The sequence below is a fragment of the Dromaius novaehollandiae genome, chromosome 8 (genome assembly GCF_036370855.1).
Source record: "Dromaius novaehollandiae isolate bDroNov1 chromosome 8, bDroNov1.hap1, whole genome shotgun sequence".
NCBI classification, from domain to species: Eukaryota; Metazoa; Chordata; class Aves; order Casuariiformes; family Dromaiidae; genus Dromaius; species Dromaius novaehollandiae.
The window spans coordinates 35,734,715-35,755,111 of NC_088105.1; the positions used below are offsets into that span (position 1 = coordinate 35,734,715).

The 20,397-nt window shown below is 38.9% G+C and overlaps 1 protein-coding gene across 2 annotated transcripts; it reads right to left on the reverse strand.

Annotated features, from left to right (window-relative positions):
- Nucleotides 1–60: 60 nt before the first annotated feature.
- Nucleotides 61–20,249, reverse strand: ORC1 (origin recognition complex subunit 1). Of its 2 annotated transcripts, XM_026105560.2 has the most exons (17): nt 20,117–20,249; nt 19,426–19,519; nt 18,641–18,768; nt 15,335–15,504; nt 14,535–14,916; nt 13,547–13,835; nt 12,943–13,047; nt 12,382–12,580; nt 10,398–10,504; nt 9,762–9,863; nt 9,164–9,335; nt 7,469–7,576; nt 6,561–6,710; nt 5,004–5,123; nt 3,315–3,481; nt 2,065–2,152; nt 61–648 (listed from the first exon to the last, which is right to left on the reverse strand). In XM_026105560.2, the coding sequence occupies exons 2-17, from the start codon at nt 19,512–19,514 to the stop codon at nt 457–459; spliced, it is 2,568 nt and encodes an 855-aa protein (XP_025961345.2). In that variant the 5' UTR covers nt 19,515–19,519; nt 20,117–20,249; the 3' UTR covers nt 61–456. The 2 variants fall into 2 exon arrangements, with proteins under 2 accessions (XP_025961345.2, XP_064372281.1); XM_064516211.1 differs by lacking the exons at nt 18,641–18,768; nt 19,426–19,519; nt 20,117–20,249 and adding an exon at nt 16,190–16,292.
- Between the last annotated feature and the right edge of the window lie 148 nt (nt 20,250–20,397).

The window sequence follows — 20,397 nt, forward strand, 5'->3', positions numbered from 1 at the left end:
CTTCAGCCTTTCTTGCAAATTGAAGGTTCCTTTTCATTAGATAAGTAATGGAGGTTTAAGCAAGTTTTAATCACATCTTTTATATTCAACAAAAGTCAACAAGAGAAAGCTACATAAAGTGCAATGCCACAAAGACATTGCTAGTCTTAACAAAGATCTCTACTACTAATTAGCACTAATGCAAGCAACTTCAGTTCACACATCTCATGTTGAAAGACCTGTTACCAGCACCTAGAAATATTTTTTAAAAAGTTTGATTTGAAGTATTTAAAATGCCCTGAAGCAAGTTCTTTATTATACAAAAAGTGCTTTGCTACATCAAATATTTAAACACAATATTTCAGAAAAATACAACATTCCACTATTTCCATTTCATCATTTCTAAAAAAAATTTTAAAATAGACAATATTAAAATATTTATACACATATAAACATAAAATATCTATTATTGCCTTATTATTCCTTGAGTGCATACATGACATCGTCCTGGCTGATATTTAGTCGTACCCGCATGTGAAGATACTTAGTACTGGATTCCAACAGCAAGAGCCTGCAGGCACCAAGCCTTGAGCAAACTGCCATAATTTCCGATACTGTAGGACTCTGCATGCCTTCAATTCTACACAACGCTACATGTTGATGATAGACCTAGGGGGAGAAAAGAAGAAAGAAGAAAAGATGTAACTCAGGTTTACCTCCTGCTACAATGCAGTGGGTTAATGTGAAAAATGGAAGCTTCCTTCCCTCCTCCTGTGGGAAGGGAAGAAAAACTAGTTACAGTCCCTTCAGATGAATAGCACGGATGCTGCTCTTTCAACACAGAATATTAGGACTTTGTCAATGAAATAATAATTCCTCGCTAAAGTTCCCTTTGCCATACAATCAAAGAAAGCAAAACAATCAGCAAACTAGGTTGTCTGCAATTTTTTTTTTAACTACATCTATCTGTTACTACACCTCCTCTCCCCTGAACTGCGTGGAACAAAGCCAATGCAGCATATCAAGAGCTGGCATAAAACTACATATTAATCCACTCTGAAATGATAGCCAGGCCCAGTGACAAGTTAGCACGAGTCATGCTAACTAGAAACAGGGAAGATCACAGCTAAAAAAGGCACATAATCCATCTTTAAGCACAGAAGAAAGCACTTGTCACAAATCATGCAGACTAGTAAATCCAATACAAATCAAACATGGTCTTCTGCTTTTCTAAATCTCTGGAAAGAAACCCCTTATGGTGTCAGAGGAAAGCTACATTCTTTAAGGAAAAAAAATGTAACCTAGAAGTTTAACAAAATAATCCTTGATGTTTAAGCACTGGTCACCCAGCATATCTATGCAATCAAACTGGTATAGATGTTCAGGAACTAATAATAACAGAAAACATGACTAGAATGCTTACTAACAAACTTACAGAAACAGTGAAAACTAGCAAGTTATAGTCCTAAACATTTTTAGTAGGTAAATATTAACAGTTAGCTTCTGTACTATGGAATCCACAAAGCGGATTCCATGCAGGGACTAACGAGTCTACATACTGGTGATGGGTATTTAACAAGTCTACCAAAAAAAAAAAAAAAAAAAAAAAAAAAAAAAAAAAAAAAAAGCTATTAGTGATATATCTACCTCTGCTGAGAAAGACAGCAAAACAGAAGTTGGGAGTAACTTTCAAGCTTCCTACCTGAACCATGTCACCTAATATTCCCAGGCTACCTCTTATTTCTTCTGTTATGAAACAAGTTATGTGGAGGGATGCAACATTTTCAGGTGCAGGCCAAAAAATTCATTTTGTGATCTGGAACACTGGCAGCATTAATACAACAGCAGGTGCTTCCAATTCTAAGCATTCAGTCTCATGCAGGAACAGGTGGTGGCATCAGTTAGGCTTTACATCTGGCCTGGACAGCCACGTCACAGTTTACCTTATCATATTACCTTAGATCAAATCATAAGAATTAAAAAACTGAAATGTTTGCACTTTTGCCTGATAATTGTTTTGAAATGACAAAGGTGGGTTTTTTTGGTTTTTTGGTTTTTTTGAAGTACTGTGGAACACTAACATACCTGTTGCACTGTTGCTTCTTCAACACCTGCCCTGCGAAATTCAGCTAAAATTGCTTTCAGAAAGATTTGTTCATGCAGTGAGGCACTCCTGAATATCAAAAGAAAAAACAAACAAAAATCAGTCTACCAAGTCAAGAATTTGTGAATTCTTAGAAAAAAGTTTGGAAGGGAAGCAATATTGCTTGGGAAGCACACACTGAAATGCAGGATATTCTTCTACATGAGAGAGAAATTAAAAAAAAAAAAAAACCTGCAAGACTTTCCTTATGTATCTCAACTAGCCAGTATATTACAGCCTTTATCTCCTGCACTACAATACACTGCATATCACTCCACCTCTCCACTCCACCTGTTTCACTGTATCTGAACATGACATTTCATTCCACACATAATTGAAGGCTTAACACAGCAGGTAAAGCATTCTGCGAAGTTTGGTCATTGTGTGGATCCCCATTTCTTTCAAGCACTCATACTACAAGTTGCATAAGACAAATTTTAATATGGTAAATCCTCATGAATTAAAGGATTGAAGGAGGCAATAATATCATGCATGTGTTAGGCTGGGGGAACAAGCCTGTAGTTCCTTTAATAATTACGAACTCAGGCTGTGAATGGCAGAAGCCATACAGAACACAGTACATGTTCTGCAGTGTGTTAGAGTATTCTATTACATTCTGCTCAGGGGTCTGTGGCTGCATCAACATGAGCAAGGAGAGTTGCATAATATGAGCAGATCTGTAGCACAGAACAAGTCGACTCTGAGCACCCAATGCCTTTGCTACACAGGTTTCTGGGGCTTTTCCTTCAGTTTAACTCTAGTCTGGCCCAGTATGCTGAATGACCAGTAGTGAGTGCAACTGTGAGCTCCTGAAGCACATCTTCCAGATTAAGTTCCATCTGGAAGGAATTCAAACATATATACTTGGAAACTGCAGTTCAGTGTAAATCAACACACAGTAAACAGGGGCAATCAGGAAATTTCAAAAACCTGCTCTGAGGTAAAGTACTAACAACATCCTGTAAAAATTTAAACAAGTCATTTCTATGTCTTTCCTCTATCTTTATAAATTCCTATTTTGTATTTCTCTCTCCTAGCTGTGTTGAGGCTTGTTTTGTGTGATATTTCAACAAAGCATTAAGTATCACATACACTCCTAAAGGGAGGAGGTGAGGACAGACTGAAGATTTTTGGAAAATGGCACAGTGAACAAGATGCAAAGGGAAGAAACACCTCTGAAAAGTGTTTTTACCTGATTGCATTTATATATGGGGATGAAAACATTTCATCTACGGCTTCTGTTATGTGGGCCATTCCGACTATTCCAGAGGTATTCTTCTGGCTAGTAAATTCACAAATCTCAGTGGCCCTTCTGCAGATATCAAGGCAACGTCTTGCATCACCAGACAATGCTGCTACCTGAAAGTAAACATCGCAGGTATTTAGCAACATTTCCTACTAGTTGAATAAAGAATTTAGCTAGAATTGATAGAAGAAAAAAAAAAAAAGAAAAAAAACCAGGAGAGTAATTCCACCATGGACTACACTTCTAATATCCCACATTGTAAAGTGACAATTTTGCTGACCAAAAAATAAAACCAAAACACCCCCCTACAGATCCAGTCATTACAAATTCAAGACTCTGATCTTTTTTCTAGAAGTAAAAGCTAAAAATACCAGGAAATTCAAGGACAGCAGATTCAGTTCAATACCAAAAGTTTTTAAAAAATTTTTTTTTTTTTTTTATCAACAGACCATACCCTCCATCCATATTCATGCAAAAAGTCAAGCTGAGTTTTTCCCATGCATGTATGTAATGGAATATTGATTTTAAGGGACGACAAATTCTTTTAAATAGCTCTTAAACAGACATCTGAGATGGTGAATTTACATTACAAGTGCCTGAAAATTTTTAGGTGTCCAACATACCTGAAACTTAAGTACTTCTGAGAACTCCACCTGTGGCTTACATTTTTAATAAAACTATGAATGTTCACTAGATATAGTATCGACCTAGTTTTCCCTGTAGATGCTTGTGACAGTTGGAAGCCCTGTGACCCAGCTAGAGCCAAGAATGAGAAACCCTTTAGAAAATCTGATCACAAGTCATTGTGATCATAGATATTTGAAGAAAAATCATAGTAGAACATTACAGATTATTCAGTCAGTCTGCAAAACCATCATTATTATTCTTACAAAAGAATGGTTACTTCATAACAAATGCTTATATTTTGACATAACTATGTGAACATTATGCAATTTATGTATATAAATGTATACAATTACATTCAGCAGAAAATTTTTAAGAGTATACTCATTTGTAGATGTTCTAGCATATCTTTTAATAGATTCTCTTTGTTTTCATGTATAATTGCTAACATGAGACATTAAACAATGCATCCATCTTAATTTGAGAAACTACTGATTCCTAATGCATTATTTATTTTACTTTGTACAATAGAAAGTATAAACACCCTATCCAAAAGCACATATAGATTGGAATCAGAACAGGTACCACTTACTGTGCTAAGACCGTAACACCTTGAGAAAATGAATATGGCTATTTCCATTACCACTGGCATACTAATTTTTGTCAAGATGATCCAGTGATTCAGATTATGCCAAACAGTGGAGAAAGCCAACACCATTATGCATTATCATGACCCTGTTGTCATGCCTCCGGCTCCTGGAATATACTGCTGCCTTTTCAAAGCAGGTGGAAAATGCAAGGACACTGCTTAGGAATGTGTCCTGCAAAAATGTCCTGCGTATCTTACAGAAAACATAGTGCATGATCCACTACTAATGCCCTGCTTTGTCTCCAACACAGAACATGTAAACATAGAAGTAAGTCTGACTTCCATTACAAGGTGCCCCTCTTCCCTCTGCCATGTTCTTTACTTAATGCAACACAGAAGACACACATCTGGACTGTGCTTACCTTTCTGGAAACTAGCTGAATTGCATCCTCTTCAAATGCCTTCAAGTTGCTCAGTCTGGATGAAATAATTTGCTGTAACTGTTTGTAGGTGTAGGGCTGAAAGGACATTCTGGTGAGGCCCTGCAGTAAACAATACGAAACAGTGAGAAGTGTTTGTAGTGCTTCTAACGCATGCTATGGTTTTACTGATGCTGTGGAATTCCATACTCAAAAGGGTATATTTAAATTTCCGTTAAAGAAAACGTTCTTTCCAATTAATTGATTCTGAAGCTACACTTCTCTTATATCCACCTGGAAACTCTCAACTGCTCAAGCACAGCTTGTATAGTTAGCAGTTTTCATTTCTGTGGTAGGAGCAGACCCTCATTCACATCCTTCCCCTCCAAGTGATATCAATTACTATCAATTAATCAATTCTTCTACTTCATACTTGCAAAATAAATATGCACCTCCATAAATGCAACTGAGACTGAGGGCCAGCAGCTGGATCACCCCACTGAAAGGCCTGAGGAGCAAGAGCTGCTGCCATTAGAATTCAAATTTCTCTTACAGAACTTATAAACAAATCAAAACCACCCAATATGAGAATCTTCTGATTGCAACTGTTTAAGCCCGTTTTTAACTACGGTCACAGAGCAGAACATACACGAAAAACATTAATCTCTCCTTTAGCAGATCTGTATATATGTATATAGTCCTACCACCAACTTCACATGGTGGCCTGCAAAGTTAGCAAGCAGCCACAAATTAAAAATCCTCTTCTGGCTCAGGCTAATAAAAACTGATTTCAGATAAGAATACCAAATTATGACCTCTGTTATAAATGAGTGGCACACTGCCTTTCATATTCTACAGAAAGCCCAAGCTTTGCACTCCTCAGCACCTCTCTCTTATGGGCCAAAAAGCAAGTGCCTGGAGTCCCAGATCATCAGCTGCTCTGCAGGTTTAGCAAGTGGGGGAAAGCAATTGACTCAATTACTGTTTAGCTATTTAAGTCACATAAGGATGGAGGCACATAGTACCATTTTTGCAAATCACTTCTCAGAGCAGTGTTGAAGTGATAACCTAGGAAAAGGTATTAAACACAGGTTCAGAGTGCATCTAACTTTCTGTCCAAAGGTATCCAACACAAAGAAAATAATCTACCACGTGGTGATGGCGGACAGAGCAGTAACCACATGCCTGGAAGGAAGGAAGAAGTCACAAGGGAATTTCTCTGAACTCTGGAGTAAGCAGCTTAACCACAAGGCACAGCATTTGATTATCCAAGTCCTAATATGTTTAAAAAGGCATCTGTATCTTTTTTGTTAATTCATTCTTATAAGAACTGAGTGTTCTTCCACAGCATAACATCTAATTAGCTAGCTGGCTCCTACACCTGTTTTCCTAAGATTTATATGTTCAACGTCCACCCTCTGGAGAGGAGAGGGAACTGTAAAAGCATTGCTTAACATCTACTGTAACCCATTCTTCCTTTCTCCTGGATTACCTCTGACAGCACACAGTATTTAATCTATCCTCGTTTCCTAGCATAACAACATAACTGCTAGGACATACCAGCCTGCTAGCTACTCTGTTCATCATTATTCTCTCTGGCAAGTCCATGGTGTTAGCAATGGCCAAGATGATCAACTTTGAGTGCTTTTGAGTTGGCCAGTCAAATAAATTGTACATCACATTCTGCTTTCGGGTCCACAGAAGATCAAGCTGAGGAGAGAGAAAGAGAAGAAGTTGCCTGAAAAATGATGACTTTGCATTTACAATACTCTATCAGAGCTCAACAGAGCAAGCTCTGCCACAAAAGACTTCTCAAGTGATCCTGGAAAGGCTGCCTCTGTCTCCCCTTTATTCATTTATTAACAGTGCTGCCTTTTCTGAATTAAGGCACTAATCTCTTTTGGAAAACTAGATGTTTGAACAGTGTTCACAGCAATATTAATCTGCAGTTTAAATACTATTCTAATATTAATACTGCGTCTATCAGAATCAAAAGACCATCTATATGAGGACCTGAATCAGCTCACAGCACAAAATAAATGTGCGTTTTTCAATCACGGAATGCAGTGCATTCAAAGAGTTTCAAAGGTAGGATATGGCGTATTTCATTGTGAATTTTCTCACAGAAAGAGCAGCAGCTTCCAGACAAAATACAGGCTCTAGACAGCTGAATTCTATGGTATTTAGCACTTTACAGAATAACTCATTCCATGGACTGAGCTAAAACAAAATATGAAACCCATCTGAAAACCAACACACAGAAAAATATGGCAATAGGATACTTGACTATTTACATTCAGTTTACTAATAAGGCCAAGAGCAGCTATTTGTGTGTCTTCTCTCCTACGTCTACTCCTGTTAGAGCATACATGATATACTCTAAGCATAAACCATTTAAGTACGTTTTGTCCTTTTCCATTATCCAAAAAATATTTGGGAAAAAGAGAATGAAGAGTTCTTTGTCTCACCTCATCCACTATCAGCACTGTGGTCTTCCTCTTTGGTCCACGGGTAGAGAACAGTTTGGCCAACAGCGCAGCAGCATGGGTTGCTGTCACCTTCTGACCTGTCAGTAACTGGACAAGAATTAAGCAATGCTGCAGGTTAATGCACCACAACTGTGGAAGTTTAGTTCTTACTCTGTTTGAACTTCTCTATAATACTCAGCACCAAGCACCTCGTTTCTCTTCCATGGTGATGGTGGTGGTAGCAACTGTTTCTGTATGCCCCAAAGCCATACAGAATTTAGAGCATGAAATTTTAAAATTACAGTATATATGCTGAATCAATTGTTCAGCCAAGTTCAGACTGAAGCCTTAAAATAAAATGCAGATTGCATTTGAAGATTGTATTTGTTCTCCAGAATCTCATCTTCTCTTTTTAAGAACTGATCCCCAATTTCATAGAGTTTGAGCAGGACAATAATGTATAATCTATAGTTTCCAATTCAAGGACAGCCTGAATCAGTCACGTAAAGCAATTTCCAGAGATCCTGATTTTACAGCTCTGGAACTGGGCATCCAATATGCCACAGAATTCAGTTTCTTGCAGTAGAACTGGCACACTTTTTGTAAACAGGTATCTGTCATTCATCGTATCTGTCTATTCATCTGTCCAGGCCTTCCTGCGGCTGTTCTCTTCTTTATAAACTTCCCAAAGACAGTGAGGTAGCTGCAGTACACTCCAGATATTGCTTCAGAGTTATACAAGAAGACGTAGTAAACTAAAGTGGAAAATTAATGCACAGCAAGAGAGACAAAGCAATCAGAAATGTAGAAGCAGCCTATGTAGAATGCTTAAACAACAGCAGAGGGAGAAGAAACAGAAACAACTGGTTTATTTGACAACATGCTCCCATAAAGAATACTTAACTGGGCTAGCTTAAAGTGCCGAGGCCCTTGGAGACAACAGATTTTACTTCCAAAGACTTATTCTTGATTAATTTTACAAATTTACAAATATGTAATGCATTTATGCTGGACAGGATAGGAACAAGGAGTGTTAAAATACCATTACCATGAAATGAGGTAATTGTTCTCATGGAGCTTTTCGCTGTGCTAAAGAAACACAGTGACCTGGCTACAGCACATCCCTCACATAGCACTGTCTATGCTGCTTTGAGGGACAGATGCAAATATGCATATTTAACCCCCAAATATGACTCTTGAGACATTTGAATAATATATACATCACTTCCAACTCAAATAGAAGATATCAAACTTAAATAAATGGGACAAAAGCATGTAAGAAAAGGGACCAGATGTTTCAGGAAATACATAATTTCAGTTCTAGGTCACTGGCTTAAAGTCAGCCTAGACTGACATAGGTCTTGAGCAATTACTGTCTGAAGACTACTGGATGATCTTAATGCAGTTCTCGGAAGGTTAAATCACACCCATATAAACACTAGCACTATCAGCAGTCCCGGATGAGATACTGCAGACTAGTTTGTCACGTGGATTTGAAATACAGTATTATTCACAGCGATAGCAATCCTGCTAAAGAGGGGCTATGTGATGACAGACTGATTAACCTCTTAGCCTCTCCAGTAATTATTCTACTGCTACAGTAACTTCCAGAACTGTCATCTCAGCAACTTGCTAAGTGTATATGTGCACAAGAGAAGGGAAAACAAAGAGAGCCACTGAAGAGGCTTTGCTCACCTCTAGCATCTGCACATAAGCTTGGTGAGGGTCAGTCAGCTTCATGCCATTGATCTCTATGAACTGGAAGGATGGTAGCTCATCATTTTCTGCAGCTTGCTGCAGACAGCGAATTACTTCATGAACAGTTGCAGTTTTACCTGTTCCAGGAACTCCAGAAATGTACATGCACCTACAAAAGAAGATACTTTATCAATGTGAGCAAGCTAAGATCAAGGAGTTGGAATTCCTGGGCTCCGAGGCCACCCTTGAATACTACTCCCCTATGTGACTTCCGGCAATTCCCTGTATTTCAATTACTTTATTTCCAAATTGAACATGCAACATATTGGAAGACCATCAAGATTTCTATTATTACTGAAGTAATAAATCTAAAATACCTTCTAAATGCTAATTTACCTTGAAACAAACAGAAAACCCCACACCTTTCCCCAGACATCTAAAACTGACTACGTGTTTCAGTCTTTAACTCGAACCTGTACAAGAAAGGAGACCACGTTATTTCTATGCATAACCCTTTCTGGGGAGAAAAAAATATCAGTAAAATTCAACTAGGAATCTTATTTCAACTAAATGAAAATAACTAACTCAAACTCACCCTCCTGTACCGTCAATAAGTTTGCTTTCCACAAAGTTATAGATATCCTGAAATTCTTCTTCACGACAAGGCAGAGATTCTGGGACAGCAGAAACGTGCAGCCTTTTGATTAAAAAAAAAAATTAATTAAAAAAAAAATGGAGACAGGAGCTCCAAGAGGTGCAGTTTCACAGTTCTGCTTGGAGGGCCTACTGAGACAAAACAAACAGCCAGACCTCCCCCTTTCACAGTTATGCAAAGGTTTTCAGATCTCTCTTACATAACCTGTGAAGCTTTCTCACCCACCAAGAGGAGCCAGGCAGTGTATCTTTATAATCTAAAGCTAATAGAAGAGAATTCTTGTTTTTCTGATGTTGCACAGAATAAAAACAAACAGATACGTAGTTCTACAGAACTTAGCAGGGACTGGTTACAATAATCTGAAATCCTAGAAGTAGTATTATAAATATTACTAGTATTTGTAAGTCTAACATTGTACTGTAAATTCCTAAGTGATCTTCTGATATCAAAACACCATGAACTTTTACCAAATTTATTCAATATAGTAAAGACAACATTTCTCTTTCAGCATAGTCTAGTGCTCTGTGTACCTGAAGCAAAAAGATGATTTCCTCCCTTCAGCCAACTACACATTACCTTAATCTGGCTTCTTCTAGTATGCTGGCTGGTTTCTGTGCTGCATGGATGCGTTTGGGAATTTCAGGAGTTGCATTCCGGGGTGTCTTGGGTGTTCCTAGTAAAGGCTGCAAAGAAAAATTAAAAATCTCAAACAGATTTTCTATATACATGAATTTCTACTGGAGTTTGATCATCCATACAATATTCTAAAGCATTATTTATGCACAAAGACTACCTGAGAAGGCCAGAGTACTAGATGAAAAGAGAAATAGTCTTCACACAGCATAACTAGCAAACAAGCTTTATAGTTTTTTCTTCCTTAAGGGGAGAAAGAAATTGGGAGGGGAATGGTGACACAGACAACCCCACCTTTTAACTGATGGAAGAATTTAAAAATTGTGTTCTTCTGAAGTGCTGTCTTACAGAGCAATCCAGTTCTTAAAAACCAGCAAGTGACTAAACTGATCTATGTGAATTTGTCCAAACAAAAAAGTGAATACAATACCTTAATTATTCCTTCCTGTTGTGCTTAGGAGTTCTAGTTATGCTGGGATTTCTGTGCTAGACATTTCATAAACACAGAAAAAGATTAGCCATCGACAATATGTACTTGGCTATGGTCATAAAAACACTCCTAATGAGTCAGGCCAAAGATCCATCTAGCCTAGTATCCTGCCTACAAGAGTGGCCATGGCACTATGAGAAACTGCTGGCCGTGCATCTTTGGTGTGGCAATGAACCCTGTAGACCATCCCTTTTCTGTTGGTAATCACCTGCACATTGGCATTGGCAAGCCTGCAAGTCAGGAGGGTTCTACTGCCAGGTGCAAAGCTGGTCTCGTGACTGTCTGTTATATAGGTAGACTGGATTGAGTAAAGGCTGCACAGAATAAAGGAAAACTGATGTGTCTCGGTGTGCAGTTTACAATAAAAGTAAAAACTTTGGCCATAAATAGATGCTTAGACAACAGCAAGAACATACTATTCCCATTTTCAACTATTTTCAGCTCCGAGAATTTCATGAAAAACTGATGCAGTTTGATCCATTGAGGCTTACTAAATAAGCATTCTTGGGTGCTTACTCCCAGACTCTCGTGTAAGCTTCCTGCAGCCACAATATCCCTTGGTCAAGAGCTGCACAGATCTAACTACTCACTGAATAGTTGCTTAACTACTCTTTTTGTTTTGATCTCAATTCCTACTAGGTATATTTGAGAGCCTGTAGTTTATACCAGGAGAGAAAGTAAATGGTCAGTTTCTCGTCACCTCTCCTGCCTCCCAATATAGACTTACTATCTCTCCTCACATATTGCCTTGTTTTCAGGTTCACCAGTCATATACTGCTCAATTGTTTCCCATATAAAGTCAAATCCATTTATTTGATCATCTCTCCTGCCTTGCTCTGAACGAGTGCAAACATACTCTTTTTGACATGAGAGGACTAGAACTGCACACTCTTCTAGTTCTGGTGCTTCAGTTTTAATAACTGTAAACTCTCAGAGTGTTTCCCCAGGTCACTTAAAAAAAATCCAGCAGGGACTCTTCCCTTATCAAAGCTCCCCAGTGTTTCACTCAAAACTTCTTTACGCATCACCAGCGCCCATCCTGAATCCACGGCTTGAGAGCTACCGTTTCAGAACGTATACTGATTCTACTAATTCCTAGCAAATCTTTTGCTGCCCTCCTCCAGCAAGCCAAAGCTTTATAGCCACAGAACAGGATAAACTGCACATCCATCAGTCACTGTTCAGTTCCAGCCCAATTCAACATTTTCCCTCCTCAGGCTGGAGTCTTTTGATCAACACTCATTCACAACACACACGTGGTTCACACAACCTACTCAATTCTCATACAGAAGATCATACGAACCAACCTAATCTTTCATTAAAAGCTGAAGGGTTTCAATACTTAACTTTGGTACACATGCACCAAGCATTCAAATAATTGGCTTAGAAACAATAAAAACAGCTCTTTTAAATGTCAACAGCTACAAGGAACCTTACGGTTTTCTTTGGAGTCTTGGCAGGAGCGTGAACTGAAGACTTCCTTGAAGATTTTGGGGTGCTGAATATTCTGCTTGATCTAGAATTCCTCTTTGGAGTACAGAGCACTTCATTCTCTTCTTCTTCACTACTAGAGTAAGAGCTGCCTGAGCTAGCCAGAAAGTCCTCTTCCTTGTCTGATTCCAGTGTATTTAATAAGCTATGAGTAGCAGAAATGGCAGTAAGTTTTTTAAAGCTACATACAATTCTACTCACCACAGATTATCATCTGATATGTTTTCAGCTTTTTCTATAGTTACCATAATCAACAGGCCAACATATTTTCCACTCAAGCTGTTACTTGTCCACAGCTATTCAAAGCAACTGCTTAAAAGGAAGTAAGTTTCCTGATGAACACCTTGAGGCAGCTTTATGTTTCTGAGTATGAGACATTTTTCACTCATAGTACAATTAAGCTGTGCTTCTGGGGCCATTTGCATTTCAACATTAAGCCAGACAAACTCCCAAGTCTTCAAGCTATCACTAGCAATCTGAATGAGATGTCACAGAAGCAAAGGTTACCTGACTTGCTCTGCAATGCGAGCGCTTGTCTTCTGTGCACATTTTCTGTGAGAACGCGGGGTCACTGCAGGGCTCTGACTACCTAGTTTCTGACGTCCAATTAAACTGTAAAGAAAGAACAAAAAGCTACTTGTATTTCCCCTTTGCATCACACTTGTAAAGATGGAGAAAAGGCCTCTCAGTCTTCAGGCCCAATTTTTATGGCTGCATGGAAATGGAGATTTTTATCCATGCTGATAAGAGTGCAAACCATGATAATCAGTGTCTTTAATTCCCTTTCATATCATCCTATCATTCTCATCTCAACCTCTTCTCTCTGTTCAGAGAACTGCAGGCTGCTTCTGTCCATCTCTAAAGTCAGCTTCTCTTGTGATGTCCCCTCATCATTCAGTCATCCCCAAGTAACATGCTTTCTAGAGCTTCACCACAGTGTACCTGTTTAAGCTATCCCCCTTCCTCTCTATGATCTCAACAGAGAAAGCAATTTGGTAAGCACAGAGACTTTACCCATTTAATTTTGGAAAGCTCTTTCATAAATGTGCTCTAAGAGAACTACATACAAATAGAAATCCCTTACAAAAATTATCACAATGCTATTCCTTACCATATAGTGACTTCTTGCATATGAAGATTCTTTTCTTCGTTGCTGGAGTCCCCCTTACTATAGGGGGATATTCGTATTGTATCACCAAGTGTCTGCTCGTGCTCTGCACTATCAAGCATTGACTTTGGCTCATCTTTGCTACAAGACATTTTTGGTGGTGAGCCTAAAATTGCAGTGAATTTCACTTTTCGTTTAGTAGCTGATGGTTCTGACATTGCATCACAGTCATCATCCAGAAGTTCTAAAACATTGCTTCCTGAGAGTTTGCCTTTGGGAGATTTTGTGGGACCTAGGAATCAAGAGCAAAATGACCTTTTGTCAGGCTTTAACATGTCTGGTTTGGTTAACTATTAGATGACATGGTATGACTGGCTCAGTGGTTGTCATTTAAATTTACAAACTTAGAAAGATGACCGTATTAAACTACACGGACAAAGAACTGAACCACTGAAAGGCATGCATTTCCTCTAAAAAGCTGAGGTAGTAACACAGGGATTGATTTTTCAGTTTATCTCCTTCCATCACTTACAACTCTATCCAAGCACCAGTTTGAACGCGTGGTGTGTTACTGATTGTACACATACGGCCAAATGCTCTTATCCAGCCAAGCCCAATGTAAACATTCTAGCATGTATTTAGTCACAAGATTAAAGAAAGAAAATCAGACCTTCTGAGGTCAAATTAGGCTGACTGGTAGCATTTCAGCAAACAAGAACTTTACTTTAGACTTATCTGTTGCAAACAAAACATTTGCAATAGCAACAGAATGTAAGCAATACAGCTGCTTGAAACAGCAGACATGCAAGACAACTGATGCTTGCAAAAGGCACAGGCTAACTCCAAAGCCTGAATAAAATAGGTAGTTAGATAAAATAGGTAGTTAAAATACTGATGTTGAGTTATACCTGTGTTTGAACTACCCAAACTGAAGAGACACAAAACATACACAAATATATATTCAAGACTATACAGGTATACATATACATACTGTTTAACTGTAACTTCTTCCTTGCTGTTGGGATTTTCATGCCATTAGCTACTCTTTGTGAATGTCTCTCCTTAGACAGGGAGGATTTGGAGGCAGAATGTTTTGATTCTATTTCCATCTCAACATTTTTCTTTTTCATCACACTCCGCACAACTCTCTCGGTCTCTTTTTTCAGGGAGGAAATGATGTCCAAAGGATTCAGCGGGGATTTTGTCAAAGAGTTTGGGCTACCACCTGTTTTCTTGTTAGTTTCTTTCAGCTTAGAGAATGTGTCAGGGGATAAAGGTTTAAAGCATTTCCCATCCCAAGACTGTTTTACATAGAAAATTTGTTCCTTATTTAATATAGGAGGTAGTGCTTCCCCCAGACGTAATGGTATTACCTGTAAAAGGAGAAAATATCAAAAAACACATGCCTTAGCATTTTCTGTTAAGTTAGCATTCAAATATTTTTCTATTCACATAACTTATTGCTGCATCTCTTGTAATCCTTCATTATAGAGGGCAATGTCTTCAAACTGTATTTAGACTAGCATAAGTTTACTGCATTACAGGACTCCCATCACTTCCCTCCATGCAATCCCCTAAGTTTTAGAGCTGTCTGACAACAACCAAAGTCATTTTGAGATGGAGGAATATTAACAATTTCCTGCTATCCTATACAACTGCATTAATAGTCAAATACACATCATACATTCGGTTTGGGAGGGAATAAAATAGCTGTACTGTTCTGTTACACTTTTCAGGATTTTTTCTGAGTTTCTTTCTTTCCTTCATGTACAGATGGGCTGCAGTACATACCATGACACTTTTAATAATGGTCTCCACAGCTATGTCAGTGTCATATCCAGGAACTTGATCAAAAAACACTTCTTGGGGAGAAACCTCTCTTTTAAGCAGTTTCCTTTTATTCTGAGGGATCTCCGTAATATGAGAAAACCACTGCACAATTGCATGTTTCTGCTGAGCACCTGTAAAAAAAAGTCAGTGAACATTAAAAACTGTTTTTGTTGTATCCCAGATAGTTAACACTATTTCAGCAAAGCTCAATAACTTCAGCTGAAATATTTCACTAGACACTTTACATATACATACCAAAAGGCAGTGTTCTTCCCTAAGAACTTTCAGTTTAGGCAGAACAGAAAAACAGGATGAAGAAAATTACTATTGTCTTTTTCCAGACAATCAGGACAGAGATAAATTGGCTCAACATCATACAGAATCAACGGTAAAACGAGGAACTGACCTCAGATCTCTGAAGTCACATCTCCAACAACACAATAATTATATTTAAAAACTATTCTGAATATTATGGAATTCTAATCATCATAGTCCTGTCTTGCTGAGTATTCAATGTTACACCTCATTACTAATGGGAAATTACTTACCAAGCATGTGAAAGCTGCAAGTATGCAGTTTTGCATCAATTGCTATGTAATTATATTTTTTAAAAAGTGATATTTAAAGATGGCAGAGTATTGGCCTCAACTGCCCAATTGCTGCTCAAGCAAATGGTACCATTTTAAGGTCATCATAGCTCCAGTACTGACCCAGCAATACCACTACCCGAAAGCTGTTTGATGGCATGTGTGAAAAGGAGTAATAGGTTTCTGGTGAACCAATGGCAACATCACAACCACATTATTTAGTGCTTACTAGACAGATCCAGGACAGTCAGTGTGACCTCTCAACAGCAGAACATTCACTGGGACTGACTTGGAATAATTTACACAGGGAGGCTGAAGGCACTGCAGCTTCTTTAGCTGCACTTGATCCTAGGGAATTTCACAGACTAAGTTCTTCAGGTGCACTGGGGACAGAAAAGTCTTTTTAAGAAAACAGTAATTATTCGAGCAGTTCGTACAGTTAACTCAAATGACTGAAATCTGATCAAAACAGAGCTGGTTCTAAGGAGTATATTGTTTTAAGCCAAGCATGTTACTGCTGCAGGACTCGGAGGGAATTTCATGAGACTAAGACTTCGAAAGTTTAATATATAGGCACGCAAGTAAATGATGTTTAAATAACTACATACATTTCGTAAAGAAAGTGCCAACCTAATTTCCTGTAACTTGTGGAAGCAGCCATCAGGATAACACCACCCAGGAAGGCGGATGCAAGTTCTGGGAAACTTCCCTATGCATTCCTATGTTTTTTTAAATTGGGAAGATGCTGTAATTTTTTTCTTGCATCTCTCCTGGAATAAAAGGATTCAACTACAGCATGAATTATTCACTGGTGTAATACAAGCTGGGGATGACTACTGCATTTGAAAAGTTGTCACTTCATACAGCTCCTTTTGTTTTTTAACTAAATCATGGAATATTCAACCACAAGCCAATGCTGAGGCAAAAATTCTATGTTACGAAAAAACAATGAGAAATTCCAGTCAGTTAAGAGAAATATCAGTATTAATCATTCTAGTTCAGCAAAAACCAAGGGGATCCTGAAGCACAGGCTAATCTTAACCAGAAAAAAAAAGTTAAAAAAGTTAAAAAACACATTTATCTAGTGAATGGCTAGTCTACAGTGATTCATTAGAGAGTTTCTTAGACATTCCTCTAAAACATCTGACCAATATCAATGGCAAGATACATTAATGGAAAACTGCTGTTTGACAGTTCAGATTTGCTTACTCTACTTTTGAAGCAGATAGGCCTACATATAAAAACTGATCTTCAAAAACATCATTTTAGGCAGAACTCAATCTCAATATAGTTGAAGTCTAACCCTTCCCTGAGACTGAGAAAGGGAAAAGGGGAAATGTTGCATGGAGCTGAGCCATCAAGTATAGAAATCCTCCCTGGACACATGTAAGAAAATGTCTGATAAAAGATTGCAGTTTCCATTTTCAAAACTAAATTAGCATGTCTGAGATGAGACTTGCAGCTGATTAAGGTAACACTTACATAGAGTCTCAATCACAAACTACCTACAGACCAGCTGATTCACCAGTTGTATTTTTGGACCAGTTCACTATCACAAATGAGGATGTTCCTTATTTGCATATACACAATCTACTCAGACCCCACTAACTGAAAGCAGTGGCAGAAAAGAAGAACTGAGAAATTTCAAGAAGTTATTTGTAAATTCAGAGTTATTTTAAAGATAAACGAGAAACACATTTGTTCACAGCTTAAAAATCGGGGAATTCTGCTATTGTAATATTATTACACTAGTGAAAGAAAGTTTGAATAAACATTACAAACAGATACAATGTGGATGGAGTTAAAAGAAACATTTGGAACATATTACAACTGAATATCAGGTTTCTCTCTACATTTTAAGTTGTTTGTCCTTTAATTAGTTTTTAATTAATTCATTTTTAACGAATTTGTCAAAGATTCATGACAAGAGGAAAAGCTCAGCACCCTATTTCCAAGGAAGTTTCATGTCTTTCATTACAGCATGAAAAAATATTATGTTACAATAAATATGAACTAGCAAATAGATAAAGTGGAGTGATATGTATTCATATTATGAAAAATTTAAAGAATAAAACACCCTCAAAACATTATTATGATAGTCCAAAACAAATAATAAAAAGCTGTCAAAGAAATCAGACATACTTGATGAGCTGCTTCCAATTCAGACTCAGACAGAGCCTTTTATGTCACTTCTGATTTATTTTTCCAATCTACCTCCATCCGTAAACAAGTAGTTCTACGAGGGACAGAAGTAATGAGCCTGTTTTTTTCAGCCTTGCACCTTCTTGCTGAATTCCCTGGTATCTAATACGACGCAAGTTCCTGAATTGCAGTGCTCCTACTCCATATAGATTCTCTAATCTCCAAATAAAGTGTGAGCTCATATTGCCTTCCTCAAGAACCCCTCCCCCTTTTTTTTTTTAAATAGATGACAAAGTAAGATCATATGGATTTAATGCCTTTAGCTCTCTGTTTATCTATCAGCTTTAGCTGAAAGTAGCCATTAGCCTCATATTTGGGATGCATGTGGATAGATGCAGCAATTACCAAAGCTTAATTTTCTTAATAAATTAGGCAACTAATACAGTATTAACAGTAAAAAAAGTCATCATGAAGTAGGTATCCTTAAAACATTTTAAGATTTCTCGGATAGGAGGAGGTAAATTTTTATTACTCTTACCATCTTCATATAAATCCAGGAGCTGTGCCACAAAAGGTTGATCTGCATTCTCCCCTGCTACTAAAACAAACTCGCCAAGCTGTATACGGGCTTCTGTTTGACTTCTTTCTAATGTAATAAGGATTCCCCTAGAAAGTGACATGCACATGTAGATTAACAGGGTTTATATTCTTTTAACTATTTAGTATTTAACTAACTATTCTTTTAACTAGTTACTAACTACTACCTAGGTAGTAACAAGTCAGCTAGAAGTTACCATGCAACTTTAAGACTCATTTATTTAAAAGTTAGGTTTGGGGGTTTTTTTGTTTTTGTTTTTGTTTTTTTAAGTAATTCCTTTTCATGCTAAAGGATCCAAAGTGCTCTACACATCTGAAATTTATCAGAAAAGCAACTAAGAAATATAGAAGTCTTCTAATAGCACACATTCTTGCTGGATAGGATAATTTCTTGCTTATACCTCGTGAGAATTCAACTATCCAAAACACGATTAGAAATACTACCAAATTTGAGTTAGACAAAACCAGTTCTGGCTAACAAGACACTAGTCAGCTAACACTTATCCCCAGATTTAATTAAATGCTTTCATTTGCTAATATAATATACAATTTATAATTCAAGACGTTTTTATTATATACATACAAGGCCCTGAGACATTGCTCAAAACCACTACTTTTTATTCTAGTTCTCACCGCCACATTAACCTAAAGGATGCCAGAAAGGTAAAGAATGTAACCTCTGTTGTCTACGGCTCCCTGAGTAAATCAGAAGTAAGTGTTATTTACTTGTACTGCAAAGTCCTCAGCTTTCTGTCGGAGCTCACGGGTTTCCCATACCAGGAATAGATACGTCTGCTCTGGTGCCGGGTATTCATGATTCCTAGGAAAAGGCAAAAAAAAAAAAAAAAAAAAAGTTTTGCTTATTAATCAGAAATAAAAGCAGGGAACAACTCAGGACTGCCAGATTTCTAGATCTGCCACCAATTTTTTTTGGATATGCAAAGAAGCTGGCAGGCATCAGTTGGCTTGCAGAAGCCTTCCCCACGCCTCCAGACACCTCTGAGGGACCGGGGAAGAAGGGAAGGCTTCCAGCGTTTGGGACAACGGCTCTGACCACACCGGCGGCCCCCTGGAGCCTCCGCCTGGCCATTTTTCGCCGAGGCCCCACAACTCCCAGCGACCAGGCAGATGAGACCGTCCCAAACCTTCCGATTACACTCAGGTTTTACTTAACGCTCCTAAAGAAGAGCTTTCCCTCTGCGAACGCCTCACAAGGCTCAAGAAAGCGCGACCCCCACCCGCCCAGCGGGCGGTTCAGACGAGGCAGCGGAGGGCTCCGGCGAGGCGCTGCCTCACAGAGCCGCTCCCGGGCAGCGTGCGGGGGCCATGGCGCCGGGTCCGACCTGCAAGGGAGACCGAGGCGCCCCGCCGCCCTCACGGAGCGGCCGCAGGGCCGCCGCGCCCCTCCCCCACTCACCACAGCCCCTCAACGGCCCCGCGCGCGGCGGCGGCAGCAGCAGCAGCAGCACTAACGGCAGCGGCGCGAGCTCCGGCCACCGCCACGGGTGGAATTTCGCGCCAAAGCAAGCCCTAAGCAGCGCGCCACGCGCCGCGCCACGCCGCGCCGCGCCACGCCCCCCGCGCAGGAGGGAGATGGCGGGAAGAAGGCAGGCGGAACATGCGTCATATTTGTGCCTGGCGCCGCGAAGCCACAGCCGCCCTGAGGTAAGATAGCAGCCGGCGGGGATGGGAAGTAGG

Excerpts from the sequence above, each read along its gene's own strand:
- ORC1 (XM_026105560.2), bottom strand. The coding sequence starts at position 19,514 with ATGAATACCCGGCACCAGAGCAGACGTATCTATTCCTGGTATGGGAAA. Across the intron at positions 12,581-12,942 it reads CGCATTGCAGAGCAAGTCAG|CTTATTAAATACACTGGAAT; the intron begins GTAACCTTTGCT and ends TGCTACTCATAG. Across the intron at positions 10,505-12,381 it reads CCAAGACTCCAAAGAAAACC|CCTTTACTAGGAACACCCAA; the intron begins GTAAGGTTCCTT and ends TTTTCTTTGCAG.